At 37.7% G+C, this 27,637-nt stretch overlaps 1 protein-coding gene across 6 annotated transcripts; it reads right to left on the reverse strand.

The window, feature by feature from the left end:
• Positions 1–1,276: 1,276 nt before the first annotated feature.
• LOC306875904 (tetraspanin-5) lies at positions 1,277–27,391 on the reverse strand. Of its 6 annotated transcripts, XR_013784776.1 has the most exons (11): positions 27,061–27,391; positions 16,016–16,066; positions 15,290–15,436; positions 11,580–11,750; positions 9,000–9,125; positions 8,293–8,340; positions 7,438–7,554; positions 7,309–7,370; positions 5,894–5,980; positions 3,824–3,866; positions 1,277–2,926 (listed from the first exon to the last, which is right to left on the reverse strand). XR_013784776.1 is itself a non-coding variant. In XM_079426704.1 (10 exons), the coding sequence occupies exons 1-9, from the start codon at positions 27,142–27,144 to the stop codon at positions 3,854–3,856; spliced, it is 819 nt and encodes a 272-aa protein (XP_079282830.1). In that variant the 5' UTR covers positions 27,145–27,391; the 3' UTR covers positions 1,277–2,926; positions 3,824–3,853. The 6 variants fall into 6 exon arrangements, 4 of the variants coding, with proteins under 4 accessions (XP_079282830.1, XP_079282831.1, XP_079282829.1 ...); XM_079426704.1 differs by lacking the exon at positions 5,894–5,980; XR_013784777.1 differs by lacking the exon at positions 15,290–15,436 and having other exon boundaries at positions 1,278–2,926; positions 27,061–27,385.
• Between the last annotated feature and the right edge of the window lie 246 nt (positions 27,392–27,637).

The following is a 27,637-nucleotide window of genomic DNA, read 5'->3' on the forward strand; positions in this document are numbered from 1 at the left end:
ATTAAAAGTCAAAATAAATTGAGAAATCCATAATTATGACAAAAATGGCTTTGTCAAAATTTTTACTATTTAAATTGTAATTTTGAATCTCGTTATTTCAACTTGTGTCTTGTTTTTGAACATACACCCGAAGCAGTGGGCAGCCAATCCTGCGGCGCCCGGGGAGCAGTTGGGGGTTCGGTGCCTTGCTCAAGGGTCTCACCTCAGTCGTGGTATTGAGGGTGGAGAGAGTGTTGGTTATTCACTCCCCCACCTACAATCCCTGCCGGACCTGAGACTCGAACCCACGACCTTCAGGTTACAAGTCCAACTCTCTATCCATTAGGCCACGACTGTTTTTAGTTAGTTAGTTAATTTGAACTTTTTTGTCTTAATTTTGATTTACCAAAGCTGCTGAAATGGCCGTGTGTGTGTGTGCGTCTTTGTGTGTGTGTCTTTGTCTGTCTGTCTGTGTGTGTGTGTGTGTCTGTTTGTTTGTGTGTGTGTGTGTGTGTGTGTGTCTGTGTGTGAGTGTGTGTCTGTCTGTCTGTCTCTGTGTGTGTGTGTCTGTGTGTCTGTCTGTGTGTGTGTGTGTGTGTCTGTCTGTTTGTGTGTGTGTGTGTGTGTGTCTGTGTGTGAGTGTGTCTGTCTGTTTGTTTGTTTGTGTGTGTGTGTCTGTCTGTTTGTGTGTGTCTGTGTGTGTGTGTTTGTTTGTGTGTGTGTGTGTGTGTGTCTGTGTGTGTGTGTGTGTGAGTGTGTGTGTCTGTCTGTTTGTTTGTTTGTGTGTGTGTGTGTGTGAGTGTGTGTGTCTGTCTGTTTGTTTGTTTGTGTGTGTGTGTGTGTGTGTCTGTGTGTGAGTGTGTGTGTGTCTGTCTGTTTGTTTGTTTGTGTGTGTGTGTGTGTCTGTGTGTACGGACTTAAACCTAAATACACAGACTCATGGGGACGTGTGTCACGGTGGGGACCTAAATTGAGGTCACCATGGATACAAAAGCTTATAAATAATACACAATGAGTTTTTCAGAAAGTTTCCTGTATGGGGTACGTTTAGGTGTAGGGTTGGTGTGGGGCGATAGAAAATATGATTTGTACAGTAAAAAAACCCATTACGCTTATGGAGAGTCTCTACAAGGATAGCTGACCAGACGTATGTGTGTTTAGATTATATTAAATTGTCATTTTGGTATCAGTTTAACTGGAAATTAACAGCCGTCTTTACTGATGCATGACTGTTTTTGTTGCTTGTGACTGTTTACTATTTTTAAATGCTTCTAAGTAATTATACAGAACACCCATTACAATGCTGACAAATAATTTATTGAAAATATTTGTTCTTATTGCTGGAACATCAAGTAAATGTATGACACACAGCCTAAATAACTGCTAATATTAATATCATCACACCTCCAGATCGAACCCTCTCTCCCTTCTTTTCATAAGCATGAACACATTTGAAATGCATTGTAACTGTAAACGCTACATCAGAACGTCCTTAAAAGAAAAACCATGTTAAAAGCAGTTTTAGTGATGTACAATTACACGAGTGCTACATACAGCAGTGTGTTACGGAGTGTTTGCATTGTGAAAGTGCTAAAATATCACTCGGATATTTACAACAACCTGCAACAAACAAGCTTCTGATTCGTCTGTACGTTACAGAAAAATACTGCCACGGTACATGGTTCTCTTTATCAGAAATTGCTTGTGAAAGATAAACATCTGCATAAGAAATTTTCCAGGATCTCGAATTTGTTAGTGCAAGGGCAAAAATACATTTTACAAAAAATAAAAACAAAATGAAATGTTTGAATGACTTCCTGACTGTTTTAGTGAACTTAAGCTGCAAGATTTGCTTCAAATGTTTATACTTAAGAGTGAAATGTAATATACAACTGAAATGCATGAAACGGTGTTAACAGAATAATTAAAAAACATTGTGAATGAGAAACTCGCTGACTGAGCTTCACACGCCACTGAACAAACTGTAACGTTTCCAGCATCAGTCTATTTCTATATGTTTAGGCCTAGATGTATATCATATAATCTTAATATGGTCAGTATTAATATTTTTAAGAACTGACCTTGTAAAGCCAGACATATGGAATAATAGTCATTAAAAAAAATCTAATTTTTTGAAATGCAAGAGTTTAAATAAGCATGTGTTTTTCATATTTGATACATTAGGATCATATAGTATGAAATAGTGGAATATAGAGCTCATATTCAAAAAGGGAAAAGCATTAAACATTCAATTTGGTGCGGTTTCTGATATTTGTATGACCAAAATATTAAATTCTGGTACCTTGTAATATAAACCAATGAGACCCTTACAACCATATGACCGAATACTTTCTTATAAATATCATGTGTCCCGCTGCATTTCTCAATAATATGTCTCAGATGACATTTAAATGCTTGGTTTTATGATCAAAGCTCTGTAGTTTTAAAACATATAATGCAATGATGATTGAGAGATGAACAAAATAAACGTTCTCCAAAAGCCTGATGTTAACACTGACTGTAGCTTAATAAAATAAAGTCATTATGCCAAAATAACCTCATTTGTTGTTATTAATATGTTTATGTGATATTTAACATTAGTTCACTGGTTTTTACGGTGCATTGTGGAAATTTTAGTGAGCAAGCGTTCGGTGCAGCAGACATCCTTAACCAGTGTCCTGAATACTGAACTAACGAGCCAATTGTGACAGACCCTGGTTTCAATTATGTTTGTGCATGTTATTTTTTTTTCAGGGTGATGGAAAGTGTTTCGAACGATGCTTTTTGTAATGCTTTTACAGTCCCGTTTTGACACATAAACCACTCCAGAAAAAGTTGCACTATTTACAGATGGTAAAAGGTTACGGTGGAAACGCATACACACACAATCCAGTGCACTTGGCATCTTGTGTTCATCATTCGCTACCTTGATCGTGCTGGCATAGGCCTGTTTACAAAGAGAAAGAAACACAGTTTGGACTATTTCACGTCAAATCAGATCTTTCTATTTAGGTTGGTATTAAAGGAGTAGTTCCACCAAAAATTAAAACGTAATCTCTCTCAGCCCATCAAAGATGTGGATCAGAACAGATTTGGAGAAATGTAGCATTGCATCACTTGTTCACCAATGGATCCTTTGTGAATGGGTGCCGTCAGAATGAGAGTCCAAACAGCTGATAAAAACATCACAATAATCCACATGTCTCCAGTCCATCAATTAACATCTTGTGATGCAAAAAGTTGCATGTTTGTAAGAAACACATTCATCATTAAGACATTTTAAACTGTTGCGGCTAGAGTTAATAATCCATAATAACAATTCCTGCAGTTCCTCTTGTCCGCTCACATCAAAATCCATCCACATATTTGTTTTAAACTGTTTTCACGGTGCTTGATCTGTGCTTATTTCTCTCCTGATTCAGACCTTTTCTCTGTAGAAAGCAATATTATTTATAGAGGACTTGTATTTTAGCCAGAAGCAACAGTTCGAGGTTAAAAATGTCTTAATGATGGATTTGTTTCTTAGAAACACACAGCTTTTTGCTTCACAAGACATTAACTGATGGACTGGAGTGGTGTGGATTACTGTGATCAGCTGTTTGGACTCTCATTCTGACGGCACCCATTCACTGGGTTCATCTGAAATCTGTTCAACAAACTCATCTACATCTTGGATGGCCCGAGAGTGAGTACATTTCTTTAGCAAGTTTGCATTTTTGGGGGAACTGTTCCTTTAAGACTATTAAAGTTAGCATGAAATCAGTATTATATTAGAATATTTACTTCCATCATATTAATGTTCATTTCATTCATTGTGTGTTATGGAAGTGTGTGTATGAATTACCTGTGAGTGTCTGAAAGACTAGCTGCCACTTCATGTGAACAAACTGCAGAAGACAAAGATATAAAAAGAAGACATGGGTCATAAACAGAAGTCTAAAGCCAATTGTGTAAGGCCTCATTAAGAGTTGGCATTACTCCACTCACTGACTTTTCCAATAAAACCAAAGTAGAGCTTTTATTTTTTGTGCCAACTTGACAAATGGGGCCTTGCATAAGAGAAATCAGCATTGCAATCTACAGTGTGACTGACTGATTTTCATCTAGAGAGAACATGACTGATGTGGGATGCATGGAAGGGTTGCAGCAAGGCCAGCTGGCAGATGAAGGTTATAATGAGGGATGAGGCTTGATGCCACACAGTACACAGCTCGAGGAGCTAAACGGGACTAGAAGTGGGAGAGAGAATCTGAGGAGCAAAAGGACGGGGTTAAGATGACAATGATCATGGAGACACATTCACATTTACTGCACTCTTCCTGCAGTAGATCTCTGTGGGACTGGAACTGTGAGGATGCATGACAGGGTCTTACAATAAGGCCATGCAATTCTTATTAAATTATTCACTTTAAAAACATATCACAATATACTTTGTAGAATATATGATGTAGTATATTTCATATTTCACAGAACATATTTGTTGGAGAGAACAGAATTGAAGAAAATCATACCTTATGAATGAAATATTATTTTAATTTTAAAATGGTCATTTTTTATTAATTTTTAATGAATTAATTGTTTGTTTGTTTGTAATATACAGTGGGCTCCCTACAGGGTTATAATAACACATAACCAAAATTAAAACCATAACAATTATTTTAGTTTTTTAACTTACAATACAAAATAAATACAAACATATAGCTGCCAAGGCAACATTTCTCATTTTCATTTAGTGTAACTTGCACTAAAATAACAAAAACTGAAATAAAAATGAATAAAAATAGCAAAAACGAATAAAAATGACTAAATTACTCAAATACATATATATATAAATATATAAACTGTAATAATCAATGATATACAAAAACAACACTGGCTCCAAGAAGGAAGGTAGTAATTGAATTTGCACATAATTTAATACAAAATATTTAATTACAAATATTATATTATGAGTATAACAATTTATGTGAAAAGCTGAATTTAAAAAGTAAAAAAAAACATTAGTATTTGATGTCATATATGATAAGTACACTAAAAATATAAAAATGTACAATCTTATAAATAATGTAAAATACAATCTTAAGTACTTACTACTGTTTCTTTTTTTTTTTTTTTTTTTTTACACTTTAACCATATTTCCTATAATTTACATATAAAGATGGTCAGCTACGGTCAACTTATTGCATTTAATTTAAATTAAACTATAATACATTTTCATTTAATATCAATTAAAATGCAATGAAATGTCTGAAAAACATCACATTCAGTTTGCACTTATATGCATATTATTTTTCTAATAACTACTCTTATTTTTTACAAGGGTATAAAAACTTCTTTCTTAAGGTGAACTGCACTTGAAACTTTGAAAATAAACAAATCAGAGAATCTCATCCAGGTGTAAAGATGGTTAAACATGTGAAAGTGTAACTGGTTTGAATGTTAGTGAATGCCTGAGGAATATTTACTGTCATGGAGGAGGATGTAAGGGTGTATTCACACCAGGAAAGCTTTGGACCAAATACAATGTTGATTTTTTTTTGGTTTGGTGTGGTTTGCTTTCACACTGCCCTTTTTGCAAGTGAACCAGAAACTGTAAACAAAACCACACGTGTGCTTAAGATCATCCATTAATTTGTTCATCCATTAAACCATACCAGAGTTTGTTTGGAAGCGGACCGAGACCACCTCTTCAGCTGGGTCTCGGTTCGGTTGTTTGGTGCGCACCCGAGTGCGATTGCCTGCCCAAAAGATCTGCACCAAAGGGGTAAGTGAACTTGAGTTTGATTCAATCGAGCCAAACAAGACGTGTGAATACACCCTAAGAGAACATTGACTAGCCCTCAGTGGAGGAAGAGCAGAGCGCTGATGATCTAGGAGAACACACACAACACAAGCAGGCACGTTTCACACCCACCAGGCCAACCTCCCTCAGGAGTACGCCGAGGCTTTCTTGCTGTAGTGGGACGGGGGGCGGCGGGCGACGTAAGAGGGGGGCGGCACCCTGATGAAGGCATGTGGAGGAGAAGTGAAGTTGTGAGGTGAGTCGGTGTGGATGTGACAGAGAGGAACGGAGGAAAGTGAGTGGAGAGGTGGTGTGTGTGTGTGTATCGCGAGGAGATAAAATCACATTCACATTAGCCTAGAGAGAATGACTCTAAAGTGAACGCTAAATTATTACACAGCCATGAATCATAAATAAATGCTCTAATATTTTTCTAAATGAATATAAAAAGGGCTAATATTACCTAATTTGATGATGCTGAGTTGAAAAAAAAAATTCTAGTGTTTCTTTTTTCGCACAAAATCAGATATTTTTCTAATTATTTGTGCATCACCTAAAGGAAAAGTGAATGGGTGCCGTCAGAATGAGAGACCAAACAGCTGATAAAAACACAAGTAATCCACACCACTCAATTAACATCTTGTTGTGTGTTTGTAACACATTTTAACGTTTCTGGCCAAAATACAAGTCTATAATCCATAATAACACTTCATCCAGTGATAAAAGTCCATTTTCTGTTGTCCTCTCACATTAAAATCCACCCACATATTTGTTTAGAAACTGTTTTGACTTGTAAACGGTGCTTGAACTGTGCATATTTCTCTCCTGATTCAGACAAGATGACTTTTTCACTGAAGAAAGCAATATTATAGATAGAAGCTTCAAATGTCTTGAAGGATTTGTTTCTTACAAACATGCAGGGTGAAATTTTTGGGTGAACTATTGCTTTAATGCTCTTTAATGCAAGAGTCAAATGTCAAAAGTTTCAGTTTTAAAATAACATGTTCAAATAGGCTACTGTTTACTGACTTCACTGATATTTAACGTCGAAGAACTATACATAAACAATAATATAATGAGAAAGTGACATGCTAAAGCAAAATACACTTGAAAAAAAAAAATTTAATCAGCACCCCAAATTAGTAAGAAACAAGTATTGGATTACATTCAGCAAATATGATGCTGGCCGGTTTTATAATGAATCTTCATTTGATGTATTTTAACAGTATTTTTTTGTTTAAGTGATCTGACTCTGATAGTTGGGAGAGTTTTGATCAAACATCATCTTCGTCTGGTTCCTGTTTTGTCCACATGATGGCATTTCTCGAAGCAAAAACGGCAAACTAGGAAAGGTTGTTTTGAGTTTTTTAAGACTCCAGAAATACGCTGAGTCGTTAATGTGAGTGAGACATCAATGTGCATTATGAATAAAGTTGAAGATGTACAGGCATCAAAGCACTGGGGTGAAAGAGAAAAGCTGCTTGCCGTGGCAGTATGCAAAAGTGGAGCAGGAAAAGAGTTGTGAGTTTGCATGTGTGTGTTCTTACCAGCTGGCTCTCACAGCTTCAATATCGCTGACTAAATTTTGCGCAAGGCATATTCCAAATATCTGTGGAAAAAGAGACGAAGTATAAATAGTAGAAGCAGTCAGCGATTGCAGATGAAGGTGTTCTCACCTGCAGCAGAGCGATGCCGATGAAGATCCCAGCCACTACTGTCAGGTTGTCCTGTAGCCATTTCTCAAACTGCGGCACACAGCCTTTGACATTAATGTATGTCTTCTGCTCTGCATCCTAATGATGAACACATGAAACCAGGATCTATGCTTTGTCCTCTTTCTACACATGCACACTAAGAGTCTAAAGTTTGAACACACACACTTAAGTTACTTCCCATGTCATCTCACAGATCCTTAATCTAAAGGACCATGCATATGTTTTGTTTACATTATATATCACAGTAAAAAAAAATTTTTTTAGAAGAAAATACTTTTTCTGTTTTTTTTTTCTTCAAATTTCAGAATTTCACTATAATCACAATGTGTGAGCCATTTCTTTGTTGAAATGATGTATAGCATGTTATACTTTGTTTTCTGCAAAGTTTATGCCGTCAGAATATTTGTTGTGTGAGATCACATACATTTCAATTCAAACTTACTTTGTAGCATCACTTATTTTATACAAATATCTAGCATGACTTTCCTGCTTTTATTTTTATTAGTCGATTTTTAAATTAACTTCTTAAATTATAACTTATTAATTTATTAACGTTCATAAATCATATTATTATGAATTATTAAGAAATTGTGAAAATAACTTTTATATGCATGCATATTTATATTATGCCTGTGTACAGTATTTTGAATGACTTGTATGAAATGAATAACTGCTTCCTTTTTTTACAGGTCAGTCAAACGGGCCTTTACTTTGAGAGTTGTGCGGTTGATATATTGGCTCTCAGAAGCACGCAGAGGTGAAGTGCAGGAGGCAGAGGAAACACTGACGGAGGGAGTGTAAAGTCTCAAGACTCACCGGTTTTGCCCGAACATCATATCCACACTGTGTGTTGATTACATCCTCCTGAAAAACACATAATTGATGTGGAATTAATGGAAGACAATGGTAACATTTCAAAGTACGTTGACAGTGTGAAGAATTCCAGTGTGGGTGGAGTGAAGAGATAAGACTGGAAATAGCACTTAGTTACTTCATCATTTTTATAAGTCTTCCTCCTTACAAACTAGTAACAGGATGTTCCTGTCACCCTTCGAATCTTCATGACTTATTTCACCCTCAATAGTTGTTGTTCCTCTTTCAAATCTCTTCTGGAAATCTTGTTTTGAACATTTTCAAAGTATGCCATTTCAAAGTATGAAAAAGCAATATTATTGACCGAGGACTCATATTTTAGCCAGTAGCGACGGTTTTAGGTTAAACCTGTCTTAATGATGGATTTTTTTCTTACAAACGCACAGCTTTTCTCTTCAAAATACATTAACTGATGGACTGGAGTGGTGTGGATTACTTGTGGATTATTGTGCTGTTTTTATCAGATGTTTGGACGGCTGACATTCTGACGGCACCCATTCACTGCAGAGGATCCATTGCTGAGCAAGTGATGCAATGCTACATTTCTCCAAATCTCATCTACATCTTGGATTGCTTGTAAATTTTAGCACATTTACATGTTTGGGTGAACTATATCTTTCATTCAGTTGCCATAAAAATTCATCTCTTACCGCTGGGTCTTTGGTGCAACAGGAGAAGGGCACGCCACATTTTTCTCGGCTGGGGTTGCTGTCTGTGCAGTTGAAGTAGATGTTGAGGTTCCAGTCATCTGCTCCAAACGCCCCACAGCATTCCCACTAAGGAAAGGCAAACATTGTGCATGCAATAATATTTCTTGGGTTTTGGAAAGCACATTCATCATAAAACTGAGATTAAATAGCAATAATTTGGAATATAAGAACACTCTAATAGGAAGCATTAAATGCATTAGACTGTATCTGTTTAATACACATCAATGTCACAGATGTGGCATAAGCAAGCCGTCATCCCCCATGTTTTCCCATTATACTAGTATTTGATGTTGACATGCAGTGTCTGTCTTCTTTATCATGCAAGGTCAGCAAGGAAATAACATGACAGCATCTGCCTGACTCTGATATCTAATTAAATCTGTCCTGAGGAAAGGCATCTGCTGGAAAGAGATCTGCAGTACAGAGCATAAAGCTGGTAAAAACACAGTAAAGCTGCAGTTGCAGTGCAGTGTGGGACTGTAGCAGGGCTTTGCTCAGGAAACAACGTCATTTGTGTGCCAAGTGTGAATTTCTACTTGTATCATTAATAGGAAACTGAACTTTGTTGCACTGATGGATGTCACACTGTTAACTGAGTAATGCAAATAAATAAATAAAGTGTTAACGAGACAATTGCATGTTTTACTATGCGTTTTTCACTAGAATATTAATTAGTATATCCTACTGTTACATTTTAATGTGTTTCTTTATATCAAACACAAATATACAAGAATATGATGAATACATGAAAAAATTGAATAAAATATGAAAATATAGAATATGAATTCTATGTTTGAACCTTAATGTGAGTGTCATCACAAATGTTTTTGAACATTAAAAAAAACATTGTGTGACACAAACCACGAAATATTGACTGAAGTAATGTAACATGATATGTTTGCACTTTTGCAACATTCACAATATTTTAAATGCAAATATTAATATGTTTTCAATTACAGGTTATTAAAAGGCATGCCAAAACTAAGTGATATTACTCATTATTTTTTTTCAGTTAGTTTTGATAAATAATTAGAGGTACTTTGCAACACTGTAACCAGCAGGGTCAGAAATGAATGGGAACTTGAGGCAAAATGCCACCAAAATGAATAAAATTCAAGATATGAGGACAAAATATTAGCCCCTGTATGCCCCTTGTTTTTTATATTTACAATGATATTTTAAAGCAATATCCCACATTATAAAGTGAATATTAAGTGAGTTTAATGACAGAATTATCAGTATTGTCTGTTAAAACAAAATCAGTTAAAACAAATATGCAATATGCAACACTGTTTCACTTCTGAAAGAATCTGTGTTTTTGGATTTGAATCAGTCTAACGAATGATTCAATGACTCACTCATAAAGCTCATAAAGACACACATGCTTCATTCCTGAACGAATCAGCCATTTTTTAACAAATCGATTAATTATTCAATGACTCACTTATTAAGCTTGCCGCCACCTACTGGTTTTAAGTTCATATTTTAAAGTATCATTTTTGGTAACACTTTATTTTAAGGTGCCCTTGTTACACGTTACATGTACTTACTATTATAATAAAAATATATTATGCATAATTATATGCAAGTAACTCTAGACCAAACTCTAATCCTAACCCTATACATTAGTACATGTAGTTAATTAATATTACTCAGTACTTAAACGTATAATTACACTGCAACAAGGACACCTTAAAATAAAGTGTAACTTCATATTTTGTAACATTTCAAATTTCTATATTCAAAGTTGGCTATTATATATAAGAAATTAATATCATAGCATTAAGCAACAATAATTGCAGTGTAAATGCATTTATTCCAACTTTTGCAGCTTTTGTGCCTCCTCTACAGTGCAAAGATGAATTTTGTTGATACGGATTTCATTTAATTGGTAACAGTATTTCAAATTCACTTAAATATACTCAATACATTCAATTAGAATAATAAAGCTATATATCGATCTATAAAGTGTCTCTAGAAACATTTGATGGCCACGAATCTGACTATTGGGGTCATCTTGTAGTGTTCTCCCAATGTCTATAGTTGTTTTGGACTTAGTACTTCGAGTCTGAGGTGAAAAAATAAGATTTAAGTGCAATAGATAACTTTTTTAGATAAGAAAAACAACAACTTTTAGACCCAAATGGCACCATTTCCTGGGAATGACCCAGGAACCTTCTAAATGTCAAGACATTCCTCGAAATAAACTAAATTCTGAGCAGTTTGACATCTTACTATTCAAAGAAATGAAGAAATGTGAACCAACAGGGATCTCAGTAAGTGCACTGTGTGTGCTGACAGTGAATAAGGAGTCTTCAAGTCATGCCGTTGCTATGGAAACTGCTTCTGTAATGACATGTGGCGCAGATAAACTAATAGTTTGATTTTTTTCTCCTGTGCACACACATCTTTCCCCTTTCAACTTGTTTGCACCTTTCCTTATTTTCGCTTTCTAGTGTATTTTCTCTGTCTGTATATTGGAGACATGAGCACTCTCTGCTCTCTAGGCTGCAGTCTTACATATTCCTGAGTGAAGTCGATGAGGTTCTGCAAGTCAATGTCATCTCTGTAGGCTCGTATGTTGTTGTTGATGAAAAAGTTGAGCTGATCTTTAATCCAGTCTTTAAAGACAAAGGCCAGGACACCGGCGGTCAGCTCCAGGAAGAAGATTATCCCCAGAAACACAGAAAACTGGGAGAGGAGAGAAACAAGTACACTTTATTTATTATTCATTAGCACTCATTTTACCTCTATACCTCATTTACTTTAGTATTTATTTCCTTTTCTGAATAATGTTATAACAAATCATAATATATAAGCACAGAAGCAATCAATCCTGTTCTTCACTTGTTGCATTTACAAAGTGACAAATATAACATCAAATATACAGTATATTCTATTGTAGTATTTTCTAACTGTGCCTAAAATCAGAATCAGAATCAGAATCAGAAAGAGCTTTATTGCCAAGTGTGTTTGCACACACAAGGAATTTGTCTTGGTGTTATGAGCTTCCAGTACAGAAAGTACAAACATAGTGCAGACAACATATAATTAAGGTGATAAAGAACACTAATGAAGAGAATATACAATAATTAAGGATAACAATAGTAATAAAAATAAAAATATACAGAAAAGAGACATGACCATAGACAGAACTGTGAATGTGCATGTGTCCTATGTACAGATGAAGGTTTGATGGGTTATTTACAGATGTACAGTACCGGGGTGTGTTATGTGTTGTTCAGGTGGGATACGGCCTGGGGGAAAAAACTGTTCTTGTGTCTGGCTGTTCTGGTGCTCAGTGATCTGTAGCGCCGGCCAGAGGGCAACAGTACAAAGAGAGAGTGAGCTGGGTGTGAGGGGTCCAGAGTGACTTTCTTAGCCCTTTTCCTCACTCTGGAGGTGTAAAGTTCTTGGAGGCTGGGCAGAGGGGCACCGATAATCCTCTCAGCAGTCCTAACTGTCCGTTGTAGTCTTCTGATGTCTGTTTTGGTAGCTGAACCAAACCAAACAGTTATAGAAGAACATAGGACAGACTCGATGATTGCAGAGTAGAACTGTTTCAGCAGCTCCTGAGGCAGGTTGAACTTCCTTAGCTGGCGGAGGAAATACAGCCTCTGCTGGGCCTTTTTCGCAATAGAGTCAATGTGATTGTCCCACTTCAGGTCCTGGGAGATGGTGGTGCCCAGGAATCTGAATGACTCTACTAAAGTCACAGTGCTGTTCATGATGGTGAGTGGGGGGAGAGCAGGGGGGTTTCTCCTGAAGTCCACTATCATCTCCACAGTTTTGAGCGTGTTCAGCTCCAGGTTGTTAAGGCTGCACCAGACAGCCAGCTGCTCAACTTCCTGTCTGTAAGCAGACTCGTCACCGTCCTTGATGAGGCCTATGACTGTAGTGTCGTCCGCAAACTTCAGGAGCTTGACAGAGGGGTCCTTTGATGTGCAGTCATTCGTGTAGAGAGAGAAGAGCAGTGGGGAGAGAACGCAACCCTGAGGGGCGCCAGTGCTGATGGTGAGAGTCCTGGATGTGAGTTTGCCCAGCCTCACTAGCTGCTGCCTGTCTGTCAGGAAGCTGGTGATCCACTGACAGATGGAGGAGGGCACAGAGAGCTGTCTCAGTTTGTCTGAGAGAAGGTCAGGTATGATGGTATTGAAGGCCGAGCTGAAGTCCACAAATAAGATCCTTGCATAATTCCCAGGTTTGTGGAGGTGTTGCAGGATGTAATGCAGTCCCATATTGACAGCGTCATCCACAGACCTGTTTGCTCTATAGGCAAACTGAAGAGGATCCAGCAAGGGTCTAGTGATGTCCTTCAGGTAGGCCAGGACCAGTCTCTCAAGTGACTTCATGACCACAGACGTGAGTGCGACAGGTCTGTAGTCATTAAGTCCAGTGATTTTGGGCTTTTTGGGGACGGGAATGATGGTGGAGCGTTTGAAGCAGCGGGGAACTTCACACAGCTCCAGAGATCTGTTGAAGATTTGTGTAAAGATGGGGGCCAATTGGTCAGCACAGACTTTTAGACAGGCAGGTGAAATACCGTCTGGTCCTGAAGCTTTCCTAGATTTCTGTTTTCTGAAGACCCGGTTCACATCCTCTACACAGACTTTAAACGCAGGTAGAATGGTGGGGGAGGGAGTAAGGGGGGTTGCAGGGGGGGAAGGTGAATGTGTGAAGTGCAGATCAGAGCGGGTGTTGGGTGTCAGTCTGGCCTTTTCAAATCTGCAGTAGAACACATTGAGATCGTCAGCCAGTTGTTGATTCTCCACAGACTGTGGGGGTGGTGTCTTGTACATGGTGATGCTCCTCAGACCAGTCCATACCGACGCCGGATCGTTGGCTGAAAGTTCTTTTTTCAACTTCTCAGAGTAGTTCTTTTTAGCCACTCTGATCTCCTTTGTTAGTCTGTTCCTGGCCTGGTTATACAAGATTTTATCCCCACTTCTGTAAGCGTCCTCTTTGGCCTGACGAAGTTGTTTGAGTTTCCCAGTAAACCACGGTTTATCATTATTGAATGATAAGAATGTCCTGGTGGGGATGCATATATCCTCACAGAAACTGATATATGATGTTACAGTCTCTGTGAGTTCATCCAGATCGGTGGCAGCGGCTTCAAAAACACTCCAATCAGTGAGGTCAAAACAAGCTTTTAAATCTTGCTCTGCTTCATTAGTCCATCTCTTAACAGTTCTTAATACAGGCTTCGAAGATTTGAGTTTTTGCCTATAGGTCGGTATGAGATGAACCAAACAGTGATCAGAGAGCCCCAGAGCTGCCCGTGGGACAGAGTGATATGCATCTTTAATTATTGTGTAACAATGATCCAATATATTACTGTCTCTGGTGGGACATGTAACGTGCTGTCTGTATTTTGGCAGTTCGCGGGAGAGATTTGCTTTATTAAAATCTCCAAGAATGATTAAAAAAGAGTCCGGGTACCTTTGCTCTGTTTCAGATATTTGTTCAGCCAGCTGTTGCATCGCGGCGCTCACGCACGCGTCCGGAGGCACGTACACATTCACGAGAATGAAGGAGGAAAACTCGCGGGGTGAATAGAACGGCTTACAGTTTATGAAGAAGGCCTCCAAATTAGGAGAACACATCTTCTTCAGAGTTGTTACATCTGAACACCAACCTTCATTTATGTAGAAACATAGTCCACCACCTCTCGTTTTCCCCGTTAGCTCCGTGATGCGGTCTGATCTGAACAGCTGATATCCCGGCAAATGAAGCATGTTATCCGGGATGTTTTCACTCAGCCAGGTTTCAGTGAAGCACAATGCAGCAGAGTTTGTAAAGTCCTTATTTGTGTGGGTGAGGAGTAGTAGTTCATCCATTTTGTTAGGAAGGGATCGGAGATTCGCTAGATGAATGCTTGGGAGCGCAGTTCGGAAGCCGCGTTCGCGGAGTTTAACCAGCGCGCCGGCGCGCTTCCCTCTTTTCCGTCTGAGCGCGCGTTTGACTAGGACCGCTGCCCCTCCGACCAATACATCCAACAAAGCGTCTGAATAATCAAAAACCGGAAAAAAATTGTCCGGTGTGTGTTGCCTTATGTCCAGTAGTTCGTCTCTGGTAAAAATGTAAATGCAAAGTAAAATGCTTTGTACATGCACTCTCTGGTAGATGTTCGTCCCTGTGGAAATACCCATGCATGCAAGTGTTAAAAAAAGCACTAATCTGTTTTGTAGGAGGCTACACCTAATAAGAATCAAAACTTGCAAACATACAAATTTGAGCAGAAAGGTGTTTTCCCTCAAGGCCCCGATACAGCCAGCGAAACCCAGGATGAACATCACCCCTCCCACCACCAGAAACAACCACACAGGATCAAATCCACCCAGATCCGTGATGGAGGAGATGTTAGACAGGACTCCCTGAAGAACACACAGAGCTCTAATTAGTTGAACGGCTTCCCAGAACCTTGAGAATTTGTTTCAAATGTGATTGTTTGCAATTATACAGACACAAATATTTGCAAATATTTCATTATAAACAGAAACAGTGTGGTTTCAAAGTCACAAATACGGCACAGAAAATGGCAAACAGCTGCAAACATGTGATAATGCTGTTAGGGTACTTAACAGGGTGCTTAACTAAACTAACAAATGAATGAATACACTTGAAACAATGCAAACATTAACTGAAAAAAATAAAATAAATCAACATATTTTATTTCAGCTAGCTGCCAAGGCAACATTATTTGCAAAACTAAAATAAAAAAAATAAAAACTATATTATACATATTTAAAAAAATATATATTAAAAACACTTGATATGAAAAATATTAATAAAAATATAATATTATGGCAGTAATCCTAAAACATCACTGCTCTGTAGGTCCCCAACACATTACTGCACCTCATACAGTATGGGACATCTCAACTTCACATGTACGTTAATATAGAATAAATATAAATTGTTTGGATTATGCATTCAATTCTGTTTTTTCTCACCTTCTCACTCCATGCCCACAATCCGATTCCAAGGAAAGCCACACCAAGCAACTATAAAACAAGACAGATACGGCATTACTTTAGCAATGGTGATTGTGAAAAACACACTGTTTTAAGAAAGCAAAGCAGATTAAGAGGGTTTAAAAGGTTGTGAAGGTTTTTGAGATGTTACATTGCATTGCATTGACAATAACTTCACACATTAATTATTCAATTTTTTTATTTGTGTAACACAAAAGAAGAAGAATTTTAGTAAACAAACACTTTCAGTTCTCATTGACTTCTACTGTTTGGTCCAAAATATAATGGAAGTCATGGGAACCAATACTGTTTGTACCAAACGTATCTTTTGTGTGTGTGAACTATCCATTTAAATGTTGATTTAACCAACAATTATATATAAAAAATAAAGTTCCCAGTGAGCCAATGCTGAACATTAAAGATAAAAAGACGGCAAGCATTTTATCAGATCCCTTCAGCCTGACCAAATATTAGGTCATGACTCATAATGATTGACTGTAAAGGGTGCCAGTCTCCATATATCACTCTTATGGTCTTGTTTTTAATTTCAACAGCTTCTCATGTGATTCTGCAATGTTTTTTTTTTCTCTGCCAAACATTAAATACACAAATATGCGCTGTGTTCACATTAACTGTAAGGCTCACAAATGTGACCCTGGAGCACAAAACCAGTCTTAAGTTGCTGGGGTATATTTGTAGCAATAGCCAAAAATACATTGTAAGAGTCAAAATGATTGATTTTTCTTTTATGCCAAAAATCATTAGTATATTAAGTAAATATCATGTTCCATGAAGATATTTTGTAAATTTCCTACCATAAATATATTAAAACTTATTTTTTGATTAGTAATATGCATGGCTAAGCACTTCATTTGGACAAATTTAAAATTTCTCAATATTTAGATTTTTTTTGCACCCTCAGATTCCAGATTTTCAAATAGTTGTATCTCTGCCAAATATTGTCCAAACCTAACAAAACATACATCAATGGAAAGCTTATTTATTTAGCGTTCAGATTATGTATAAATCTCAGTTTCGAAAAATTGACCCTTATGACTGGTTTTGTGGTCCAGGCTCACAATTATAGAGAAAAGCATTCCTCTAGATAGAACTGTACTATTGGCAGATTTTGTATAGCTGAAATTAAAATTTAATTAAAGGAATAGCCAAAAGGGAAAGGGGGAGTGGTGTGTGGCCAAGTATGGTGACCCATACTCGGAATTTGTGCTCTGCATTTAACCCATCCAAGTGTACACTCAGTAGTGAACATACACCCGGAGCAGTGGGCAGCCAATGCTGCAGCACCCGGGGAGCAGTTGGGGGTTTGGTGCCTTGCTCAAGGGTCTCACCTCAGTTCTGGTATTGAGGGTGGAGAGGGTGTTGGTTATTCACTCCCCCACCTACAATCCCTGCCAGACCTGAGACTCGAACCCACGACCTTCGGGTTACAAGTCCAACTCTCTATCCATTAGGCCACGACTGCCAAAAAATACTTTAAAGGCCAAATTAAAGGAATTGTTCACTCAAAAATGTTCACTCATCATTAGGCATTCCAAGATACAGATTAGTTTGTTTATTCATCAGATTTGAAGAAATATAGCATTGCAGCACTTGGATCTTCTGCAGTGAATGGGTGCCGTCAGAATGAGAGTCCAAACAGCTGATAAAAACATTACAATAATCCACAAGTAATCCACACCACTCCAGTCCATCAATTAACGTTTTAAGAAATGAAAAGATGCATGTTTTTAAGAAACAAATCCATCATTAAGACATTTTAATAAGCTTTTAAAAATACAAACAGTTAAAAACAGTTCTAAACAATCATGTGGGTGGATTTTTTCACTGAGGACGCGTTATATGGATTATGAATGCATATTTTGGCCAGAAACAATGGTTTAAATTTAAATGTTTCTTACAAATGCACAGCTTTTCACTTCACAAGACATTAATTGATGGACTGGAGTGGTGTGGATTACGTGTGGATTATTGTAATGTTTTTATCAGCTGTTTGGACTCTCATTCTGACGGCACCCATTCAATCCATTGGTGGATCCATTGGTTAGCAGGTGATGCAATGCCTAATTTCTCCAAATCTGTTGTGATGAAGAAAGAAACTCATCTAGACCTTGGAAGGCCTGAGGATGGGTGCATTTTCAGCATATTTTCATTTTTGCTCTATGAGAAAAATAATAATGATAAAAAAGAGCTAGACGTGGGTGGAGACACATGGACCTGAATGTCAGCTATGCAATTCTGCACAAATACATTATTGCTTTCAAATATAACCACTGTGTTTTAATGGGGTCAAGACCTTTAGTCAGATCACCCATCTGTACTGTATATCATATTATATTTATATATAACGCCTATTTTGTTTATTGTGTTGAGACGATTGGTCTCATACTGCATTGCGTATCTTGTCAGTGTCTGCACTTGCTTGGCCATTTTTTGTGATAAACATGAAAGTGGGTCCAGCTGAATTCAAATAGTGATTTGTTAGATGGGTATAAAAAAAGGTTATTATACCACGACAGCCGTCGTGTAAAGCGCTCCTCGTGTGAAGACCGAAGAGTGTAAAGACCATCGACTCTACTGTGCGACTCCACCGGACAGGGACACCGGCAAAGAATATAAGCATCGATTTTTAATTATCCTCATTCCTACTACATGTTTCACTTCTGTTTTAGTTTATATAACCTATTCTTACTATGTGTTTCCAGATCAATACTATCAATACCACTCGCAAACCATGCATCACACATTGTAGACAGCGCAATCCTATCAACCTGCGCACTTTGCCTATGTCTGCTAATAATACATTACTTTCTTTATCTATTGGTCTCTGGAATTGTCAGTCTGCTGTCAACAAAGCTGATTTCATTACTTCCATTACTAGTCATTCAAGGTTAAACCTCATGGCCCTGACAGAGACCTGGATCAAACCAGAGGCCAATGTTACACCTGCAGCACTCTCCAATAATTTTTCCTTTTCCCACACCCCCCGTTTGACTGGAAGAGGTGGAGGTACTGGTCTGCTCATTTCTAATAATTAGAAATTTACTCCTTTACCATCTCTGAGTATCAACAGCTCCTTTGAATCACATTCGGTTACTATTAACTACCCTCTAAAAATCCATTTTGTAGTTGTTTATCGTCCTCCAGGATCACTAGGCAACTTTGTGGAAGAATTTGATTTATTGCTCTCAACCTTTCACGAGGATGGTACTCCCTTAGTCTTACTTGGAGACTTCAACATCCACCTAGATAAACCTCAGGCTGCAGACTTCCACACTCTGCTTGCCTCTTTTAATCTCAAGAGAGTGCTAACTACGGCTACTACTGGTGGAAAGTCGTGGCCTAATGACACCGAACCCCCAACTGCTCCCCGGGCGCCACAGCATAAATGGCTGCCCACTGCTCCGGGTGTGTGTTCACGGTGTGTGTGTGTTCACTGCTGTGTGTGTGCACTTTGGATGGGTTAAATGCAGAGCACAAATTCCTATTATGGGTCACCATACTTCGTATGTCACTTCACTCACTTCACTCACTTCACTCACTCACTTCACTCATCAAATCAGGCAACCAACTGGACCTTATTTACACACGACACTGCTCCACTGATCATGTGCTGGTTACGCCACTGCACACCTCAGATCACTTCCTCCTCACTCTTACCCTCAACATGATTCCTGACACATAATGATTCCCTCCACATGTCACTTTTCGACGTAACTTCCGTTCACTCTAACCCTCCCGGCTATCTGCTATGGTTTCATCCTCTCTTGATGCTAACAGTGCTACTGATACTTTCTGTTCTTCTCTGACATCTTGTTTAGATACTTTCCGCCCCTTATCTTCCAAGCCAGCTCGTACCACCCCTTCTGCCCCTTGGCTATCTGATGTTCTCCAAAAACATTGTTCTAAACTCTGGGCTGCGGAAAGGGTATGGCGCAAATCACAAAATCCTACTGACCTTAATTTATATCGATCACTCCTCTCTGACTTCTCTACTAATGTTTCCACTGCTAAAAGGAAATACTATCATGACAAAATTAACAATTCGCTTAACTCTCGCATGCTCTTTAAAACATTTTCCTCCCTCCTTTGTCCTCCTCCTCCCCCTCCTCATCATCTCTAACAGCTGACGACTTTGCCACATTCTTCATTAATAAAATTACAAACCTCACTGCACAATTTTCCACACCACAGTCTATCAAACACATCTTACCAGCAAACAAACACTCGTTCACATCCTTCTCTCCACTTTCTGAGGCAGAAGTCTCTAAACTCATCCTTTCCAGTCATCCTACTACTTGTCCGCTTGATCCTATTCCATCTCATCTCCTTCAAGCCATTTCTCCTGCAGTTGTACCTGCACTCACTCACATCGTTAACACATCCCTTCACACTGAAATTTTTCCCTCAGCATTTAAACAGGCTCGTATAACTCCACTTCTTAAAAAACCCACTCTTAACCCAACTCATTTAGGGAACTATAGACTGGTTTCCCTTCTTCCTTTCATTGCAAAAACACTTGAACGAGTTGTGTTCAACCAAGTCTCTGTCTTTCTCACACAGAACAACCTCCTGGACCGTAACCAATCTGGCTTCAGAAGTGGACATTCGACCGAAACTGCATTGCTTTCTGTTGTTGAAGCCCTAAGACTTGCAAGAGCGGCTTCCAAGTCTTCATTACTTATCTTGCTGGATCTGTCTGCTGCTTTTGATACGGTCAACCATCAGATCCTCTTGTCAACCCTATTGAGAAAGGGCATCTCAGGAACCGCACTCCAGTGGTTTGAGTCTTACCTCTCTGATAGGTCCTTAAAAGTATCTTGGAGAGGTGAGGTATCCAAGTCGCAACATCTAGCTACTGGGGTGCCTCAGGGCTCAGTTCTTGGACCACTTCTCTTTTCTGTCTACATGGCATTACTAGGTTCAATCATTCAGAAACATGGCTTTTTATATCACTGCTATGCTGATGACACTCAACTCTACCTCTCATTCCATCCTGATGATCCGATGATAGCTGCTCGCATCTCAGCGTGTCTAACAGATATTTCTTGCTGGATGATGGACCATCACCTTCAACTAAACCTAGCTAAGACATAACTGCTTATAGTTTCAGCTAACCCATCGCTTCATCACAATCTCACCTTCCAGTTAGGCTCATCTACCATAACTCCTTCAAAAACACCCAGAAACCTTGGAGTTGTGATTGATGATAAGCTGAATTTCTCAGACCACACTGCTAAAACTGCCCGGTCCTGCAGATTTGCATTATACAATATTAAGAAGATCAGGCCCTTTCTCTCGGAACATGCAACACAACTCCTTGTTCAGGCTCTTGTTCTGTCCAGACTTGACTATTGCAATGCTCTCTTGGCAGGTCTTCCAGCCAATTCTATTAAACCTCTACAATTAATCCAAAATGCCGCTGCAAGATGCATGTCACGCCTCTGTTCATCAATTTGCACTGGCTACCAATAGCTGCTCACATTAAATTCAAGGCATTAATGTTTGCCTACAGAACCACCACTGGCTCTGCACACCTTTACCTAAATTCATTACTTCAGACTTATGTCCCCTCTAGAAGCTTGCGTTCTTCAAGTGAACGATGCATTATTGTACCATCCCAAAGACACACAAAAACACTTTCACGGACTTTTTCATTAACTGTTCCCATCTGGTGGAATGACTTGCCCAACTCAATCCGAGCAGCCGAATCCTTACCCATCTTCAAGAAACGGCTAAAAACTCATCTGTTCCATCTTTACTTGACCCTCTAACTTCTAGCACTCTCTGTTCTAATTTGATTTTATCTATATGTCTTTTTATAAAAAAAAAAAAATTATCTGTACTGCGTTAGGCTAACCAAGACTTGTAATAGCACTTGCACATTGTTGCTCTTTTGTTGGTTTTGATTGCGTCTTATGTCCTCATTTGTAAGTTGCTTTGGATAAAAGTGTCTGCTAAATCACTAAATAAATAAATAAATATCACAAGCCATCAGACTTTGGAAACCTCCAGAATTTCATTCAATATTCAAGAAAACACTCATAGCTACATTTTGCCAAGCCATTTCAGTCTAAACGGCCCTGTCTGTTCCTCGTAACGCTCCATCTTTTCATCATCAGAGCGCCCACTGTGCCTCACACAAGAGTTTTTGTGTACATGAATCATGCAAGACAACAGTACAGTGATTGTGTGTACAGATTGTCTCTCTCATACAGTAGTTCTTTTACTAAAAAATGAACTCCAACTTGGACACAGTACAGTCCTGTATTTACTTAATACACTGGAAAAAAAATTGATGTGGGATTTACTTTCACTTTCACTCAGAAATTGCTAGTAAATTTAACAAATAATTACAAAGAAATGGCAAAACATATTCCAATAATATTTGTATTATTTACAACTTTTAAAAAATCTGCTGCTTATTAATAAGTAGTAAGGTAGTTGTTAAGTTTAGGTATGGGGTAAGATTAAGAGCTGGTCATGCAGAATAAGACATTAATATGTGATTTATAAGTACTTATAAGTTAATAGTGAGAATTAGTCCCTAAACTAAAGTGTTACCGTTATTATATTTTTAAAAATTCCACATTGAACACTTCTTTAAATAAAGTTTATGTTTTTTTTTTAAATGTATTTTTGTAGAGATATCCTTTCAGAAAATTAATTAAATTAATGCTGGTCTAGGCTAGTAATACTGGTTTTGTGATGGTGTGAATTTTTTTTTGGAAATTTTAGGCATTTTAAAATATAAAACTTTTTTTTAAAATTAGTTTGTAAAGTGGTTGCTAATAGAAGGAGACCTTGAGAGTGAGGAATAGAGAGTTTAGTTTCTTAGATTTAAAAGTTTTGTGAAGAACAAAGTCTCCATTCATCCTCATCCAACTTTGCACACAATGGAGCGAACCGGAAAACATGCAGCTTTTTTCAGCATCACAGGGTGTTGTTTGTGATATTGCACACACACCCAGTTCACATGTCTCTGTGGACAAATACATGGAGAAATGCATATTCCTTCTTGGCTGTTTGCATGTGTTTATTAAGCTTTCTAAACTCAAGTAGTCTGAAAGAAACTGTATGGCATCAGCATCAGATTCAGTCGGGCATGGAAAGACACTAAAAGAATGAAATTGATTCACAAATATTCCCAGAGCAAACACGCATTATGATCATTTTCATAACAACCAGCTGCTCCATTAAAGCTTAAGCATAATGACTGCACTTCATATTACAGTACAGAGAATTATATAAGATTACTGTATGCAATGAATGGCCAATGGTCACATATAGAGCATAATGCATGCATGCATTTTTTTGCATTTATTTTATATAAAATAATTTTTAATGGAATTTATTACTGAATCGACACTGAGTTTAAGTAATTCAGTCTTTAGTGTCACATGATTCTTCAGAAATCATTCTAATATTAGTGCAGTCAGATTAATCGCATCCAAAATAAAAGTTTTTGTTTACATAATATATGTTTGCATGTCATGCATGCATATATTTCAGAAAATAGGCTATGTTTATATATTAAATATATTTATTTATAATATAAATTATATGAATATAAATAGACATGTAAATATTTTATAAATATATATACTGTATGTGTGTGTATTTATATAGACATGATAAATATACACAGAACACACACATATATTATGCAAACAAAATTTTTAATTTTATTTTATTAAACTTTTTTTATTTTTGACAGCACTATCTAATACGCTGATTTGCTGCTCAAGAAACATTTCTTCTTATTATTATCAATGTTGAAACAGTGGAAACTGTGATACGCTACCATTCAAAAGTTTAGGATAAGTAAGATTTAATAAAAAATAAAAAAATTCTACTTTTATTTAGCAAGGATGCATCAAATTGAGTAAAAACAGTTATAATGTTACCAAATATTTCTATTTTTTAATTTTCATCAAGGAATCCTGAAAATAAATAAATAAATAAATAAATCAACGCTGACATAAGAACATCATTAATAATTGATCACCAAAAATAATTGATAATACTACCAGCAAATCAGCATATTCAAATTATTTCTGGATCATGTGACGCTGAAGACTGGAGTAACGATGCTGAAAATTCAGCTTTGCATCACATGAATAAATTACATTTATAATATATTCAAATAGAGAACAGTTATTTTAAATTATAATAATATTTCACAGTATTATTCTAGTTTTAATCAAATAAATGCAGCCTTCTTTAAAAACATTTATAATAAAATCTTAATAACAATAATACCCCCCCACACACACATTTGGCCGATCCATAATATAAATGCACAACCTTTTTAGTTAAATATATTATATTCTTGTTCACCATCTGGCATCATGACCAGCATGCTCTTAAAGGAAATGACATATACCTCATTCTGTATGTAAGCCAGAAAAATGTCACAGAACAAAGGAGTGCTTTGACTTAAGGAACAAGCTAGTGGAGCCTGACTCACTTCCAATTTGGAAATGCATTCAGACAGTGTGCCGAGACGAGATAAATGTTTTTGAGGTGTTATATGCTACACTGCCAAAATAAAACTATTGCTTTAGTTGATTTTATTTCTAGTGCACAACTATTATTCTTATATATGCTATTTGCAAACATGCTTATACAAAAACCTGCACCTGCTCTCACCAAAAGAGTCATTTTCATTTATAGATCTATGAATACATTTATTTGGGAGGTTTGTTTACTGCTTTAAAGGGGTGTTATTAATTTCAGCTCTACAAGACAATTGTGCACTGGACTCTGACTATAATTAGCGCAGCTGCTTTCTGATACAGTAAGAGAAATGTCACTTTTCATTATGAGTCATCTTTCAGTAAAATACTTTGTGTCCAAGCTGTGTCACAAAACTCCCAATGTTAAAACAACCCAAATAAAAACATGAAAAAAGACAAAAAGCATTACTCGGGGGTGAGATCATAACAAGAAATTATGATTATATAGTGTATCATGTCAAGGCAAGACTTCCTCAAAATATGAAGTCAAATATACAAATCTAACTTTTGTTACCATCTAGTCTAGTCTAATGAAATGGCAACTAAGAAACAACAAAGCCATCCTTTAAGAAGCCATCAGTGTTATTTTTAAGGAATCAATGAGTTCAACCGAACCAGTAACAATGAATAATGTATTATGGGACAAATATGAGACAGCAGTAAACATGTACAGAAGCTAATGTCGCAAGTGTATGAAGTTCTGTACAGTAGCACAGTGAACGCTCAATAATAGCGCCCTCATTATTGAACCTCACAGGGCTCATGTGAAAGGATGAGCGTCCCAGATAACACTCAAACTAGGTGATGGGAAAAAACTAGTGAACATGGGAAAAAGGGGTACTGATCTAACTTGTAAAAAATAAATCAGACTTTACACTCTTAAAAATAAGAAGGGGGGGTTGCTGAGATTATTTTTGCTTCCCTAAAGAAGCTTTCAGAGAACAGTTCTTAAAAAGAACTATTTTTTCTTAGTGTGAAGAACATTTAAGCATGTAAATAACCTTTTCCACTATAAAGAACCTTTTGTGCAATGGAAAGGTTCCGTGGATGTTAAGGGTTCTTCATGGAACTCCAATAAAGAACTTTTATTTTTAAGAGTATAGGAGTGCTGCAACATGGGCAGAGTTGTAACCTCATCAGTTCATGCAATTATAAACGAGTTAGGGGGGTGAAAAGACCACCAGCCTCTGGAGGTAACAGAAGGTGTATGATTCTTTACAGAACAGGATTTTGTGATAAAGTCTTTCATCTTTGGCTCGTAATTTGTAAGGGATCCACAAAAATGTTGTAACATTTACCACAACTGGTTTTCAATGTGGCATTTTATTACATTAAGGTGTTGGTGTAAGGTGTCAGTGTAAGGTGTACAGTAAGGTGTTGGTGTAAGGTGTACAGTAAGGTGTACAGAAGGTGTACAGTAAGGTGTACAGTAAGGTGTTGGTGTAAGGTGTACAGTAAGGTGTTGGTGTAAGGTGTACAGTAAGGTGTACAGTAGGTGTACAGTAAGGTGTACAGTAAGGTGTTGGTGTAAGGTGTACAGTAAGGTGTTGGTGTAAGGTGTACAGTAGGTGTACAGTAAGGTGTTGGTGTAAGGTGTACAGTAGGGTGTCGGTGTAAGGTTTACAGTAAGGTGTTGGTGTAAGGTGTACAGTAGGTGTACAGTAAGGTGTTGGTGTAAGGTGTACAGTAAGGTGTTGGTGTAAGGTGTACAGTAAGGTGTACAGTAGGTGTACAGTAAGGTGTACAGTAAGGTGTTGGTGTAAGGTGTACAGTAAGGTGTTGGTGTAAGGTGTACAGTAGGTGTACAGTAAGGTGTTGGTGTAAGGTGTACAGTAGGGTGTCGGTGTAAGGTTTACAGTAAGGTGTTGGTGTAAGGTGTACAGTAGGTGTACAGTAAGGTGTTGGTGTAAGGTATACAGTAAGGTGTTGGTGTAAGGTGTACAGTAGGTGTACAGTAAGGTGTTGGTGTAAGGTGTACAGTAAGGTGTCGGTGTAAGGTGTACAGTAAGGTGTTGGTGTAAGGTGTACAGTAGGTGTACAGTAAGGTGTCGGTGTAAGGTGTACAGTAAGGTGTACAGTAGGTGTACAGTAGGTGTACAGTAAGGTGTCGGTGTAAGGTGTACAGTAGGTGTACAGTAAGGTGTTGGTGTAAGGTGTACAGTAGGTGTACAGTAAGGTGTCGGTGTAAGGTGTACAGTAAGGTGTACAGTAAGCCGATTATCTGTAGTGCGCACTTGACTCGGCTGCTGTCCTGAACATCTGAGACAAACAGTTATAATATCTCAATGAAATGAGTTTATATTAACACAAATACAGGCGTCTGCTACACGTTCAACGTAGAATAATCGATTTAATCCACAAATTCTGGCTGTCTTGTACAGTATACGGCTTCTCGCGTTTCAAACAAACAGAACAAAGGAGCTGAGCGAAATAATATCACATGCATTGACATAAACAAACACTGATGCATTATATACAAGCTCTTACCCAAAATATTATGTTAAATCCAAAAATGAAATATTTGATGCAGCAGCTGACTTCTTGACCCTTGTAATGCTTTCCTGACATCATTTGGCTCGTTTTCTCCAAAACACGAAGCAGGTTCAGTTTATTATTCCGTTCTTAAGACATCGATGTCAAACTGTCCCAGTAATCTTACTATCCGCATAAAAGAAACATAACGCTGACCAACTAAGTCTAACTGTCATTTATAAACAGACTCGCTGACTTTAACACAGTGTATGTCGAAATAAAGCCCCTTCTTCTTCGCAATTAGTTCACATCGCTCTCTTTACACTTGATAGGGCTGCTTTTGATTGACAGCGCTAGTAGCCAATCAGCTGCCGCGCCTCAACCCTCCCCCACTAGGACACGCCTCCCCTCACGAGCACGCGCATTATTTTCGCTAAACTGCGTGCACGTGCAGCTTTGGTCTGCTATTTAATGCACAGTTTATTCTGTAACAAAGTGAATGGTTGTAAACTGCATTTTAAAAAGTGAAATAATTGCTGTCTGCAATTACGAAGATCAGTGCCGTTTTCACACAATGATATAGGACTATTGT

This window comes from Barbus barbus (assembly GCF_936440315.1).
Source record: "Barbus barbus genome assembly, chromosome: 1".
Classification (NCBI taxonomy): domain Eukaryota; kingdom Metazoa; phylum Chordata; class Actinopteri; order Cypriniformes; family Cyprinidae; genus Barbus; species Barbus barbus.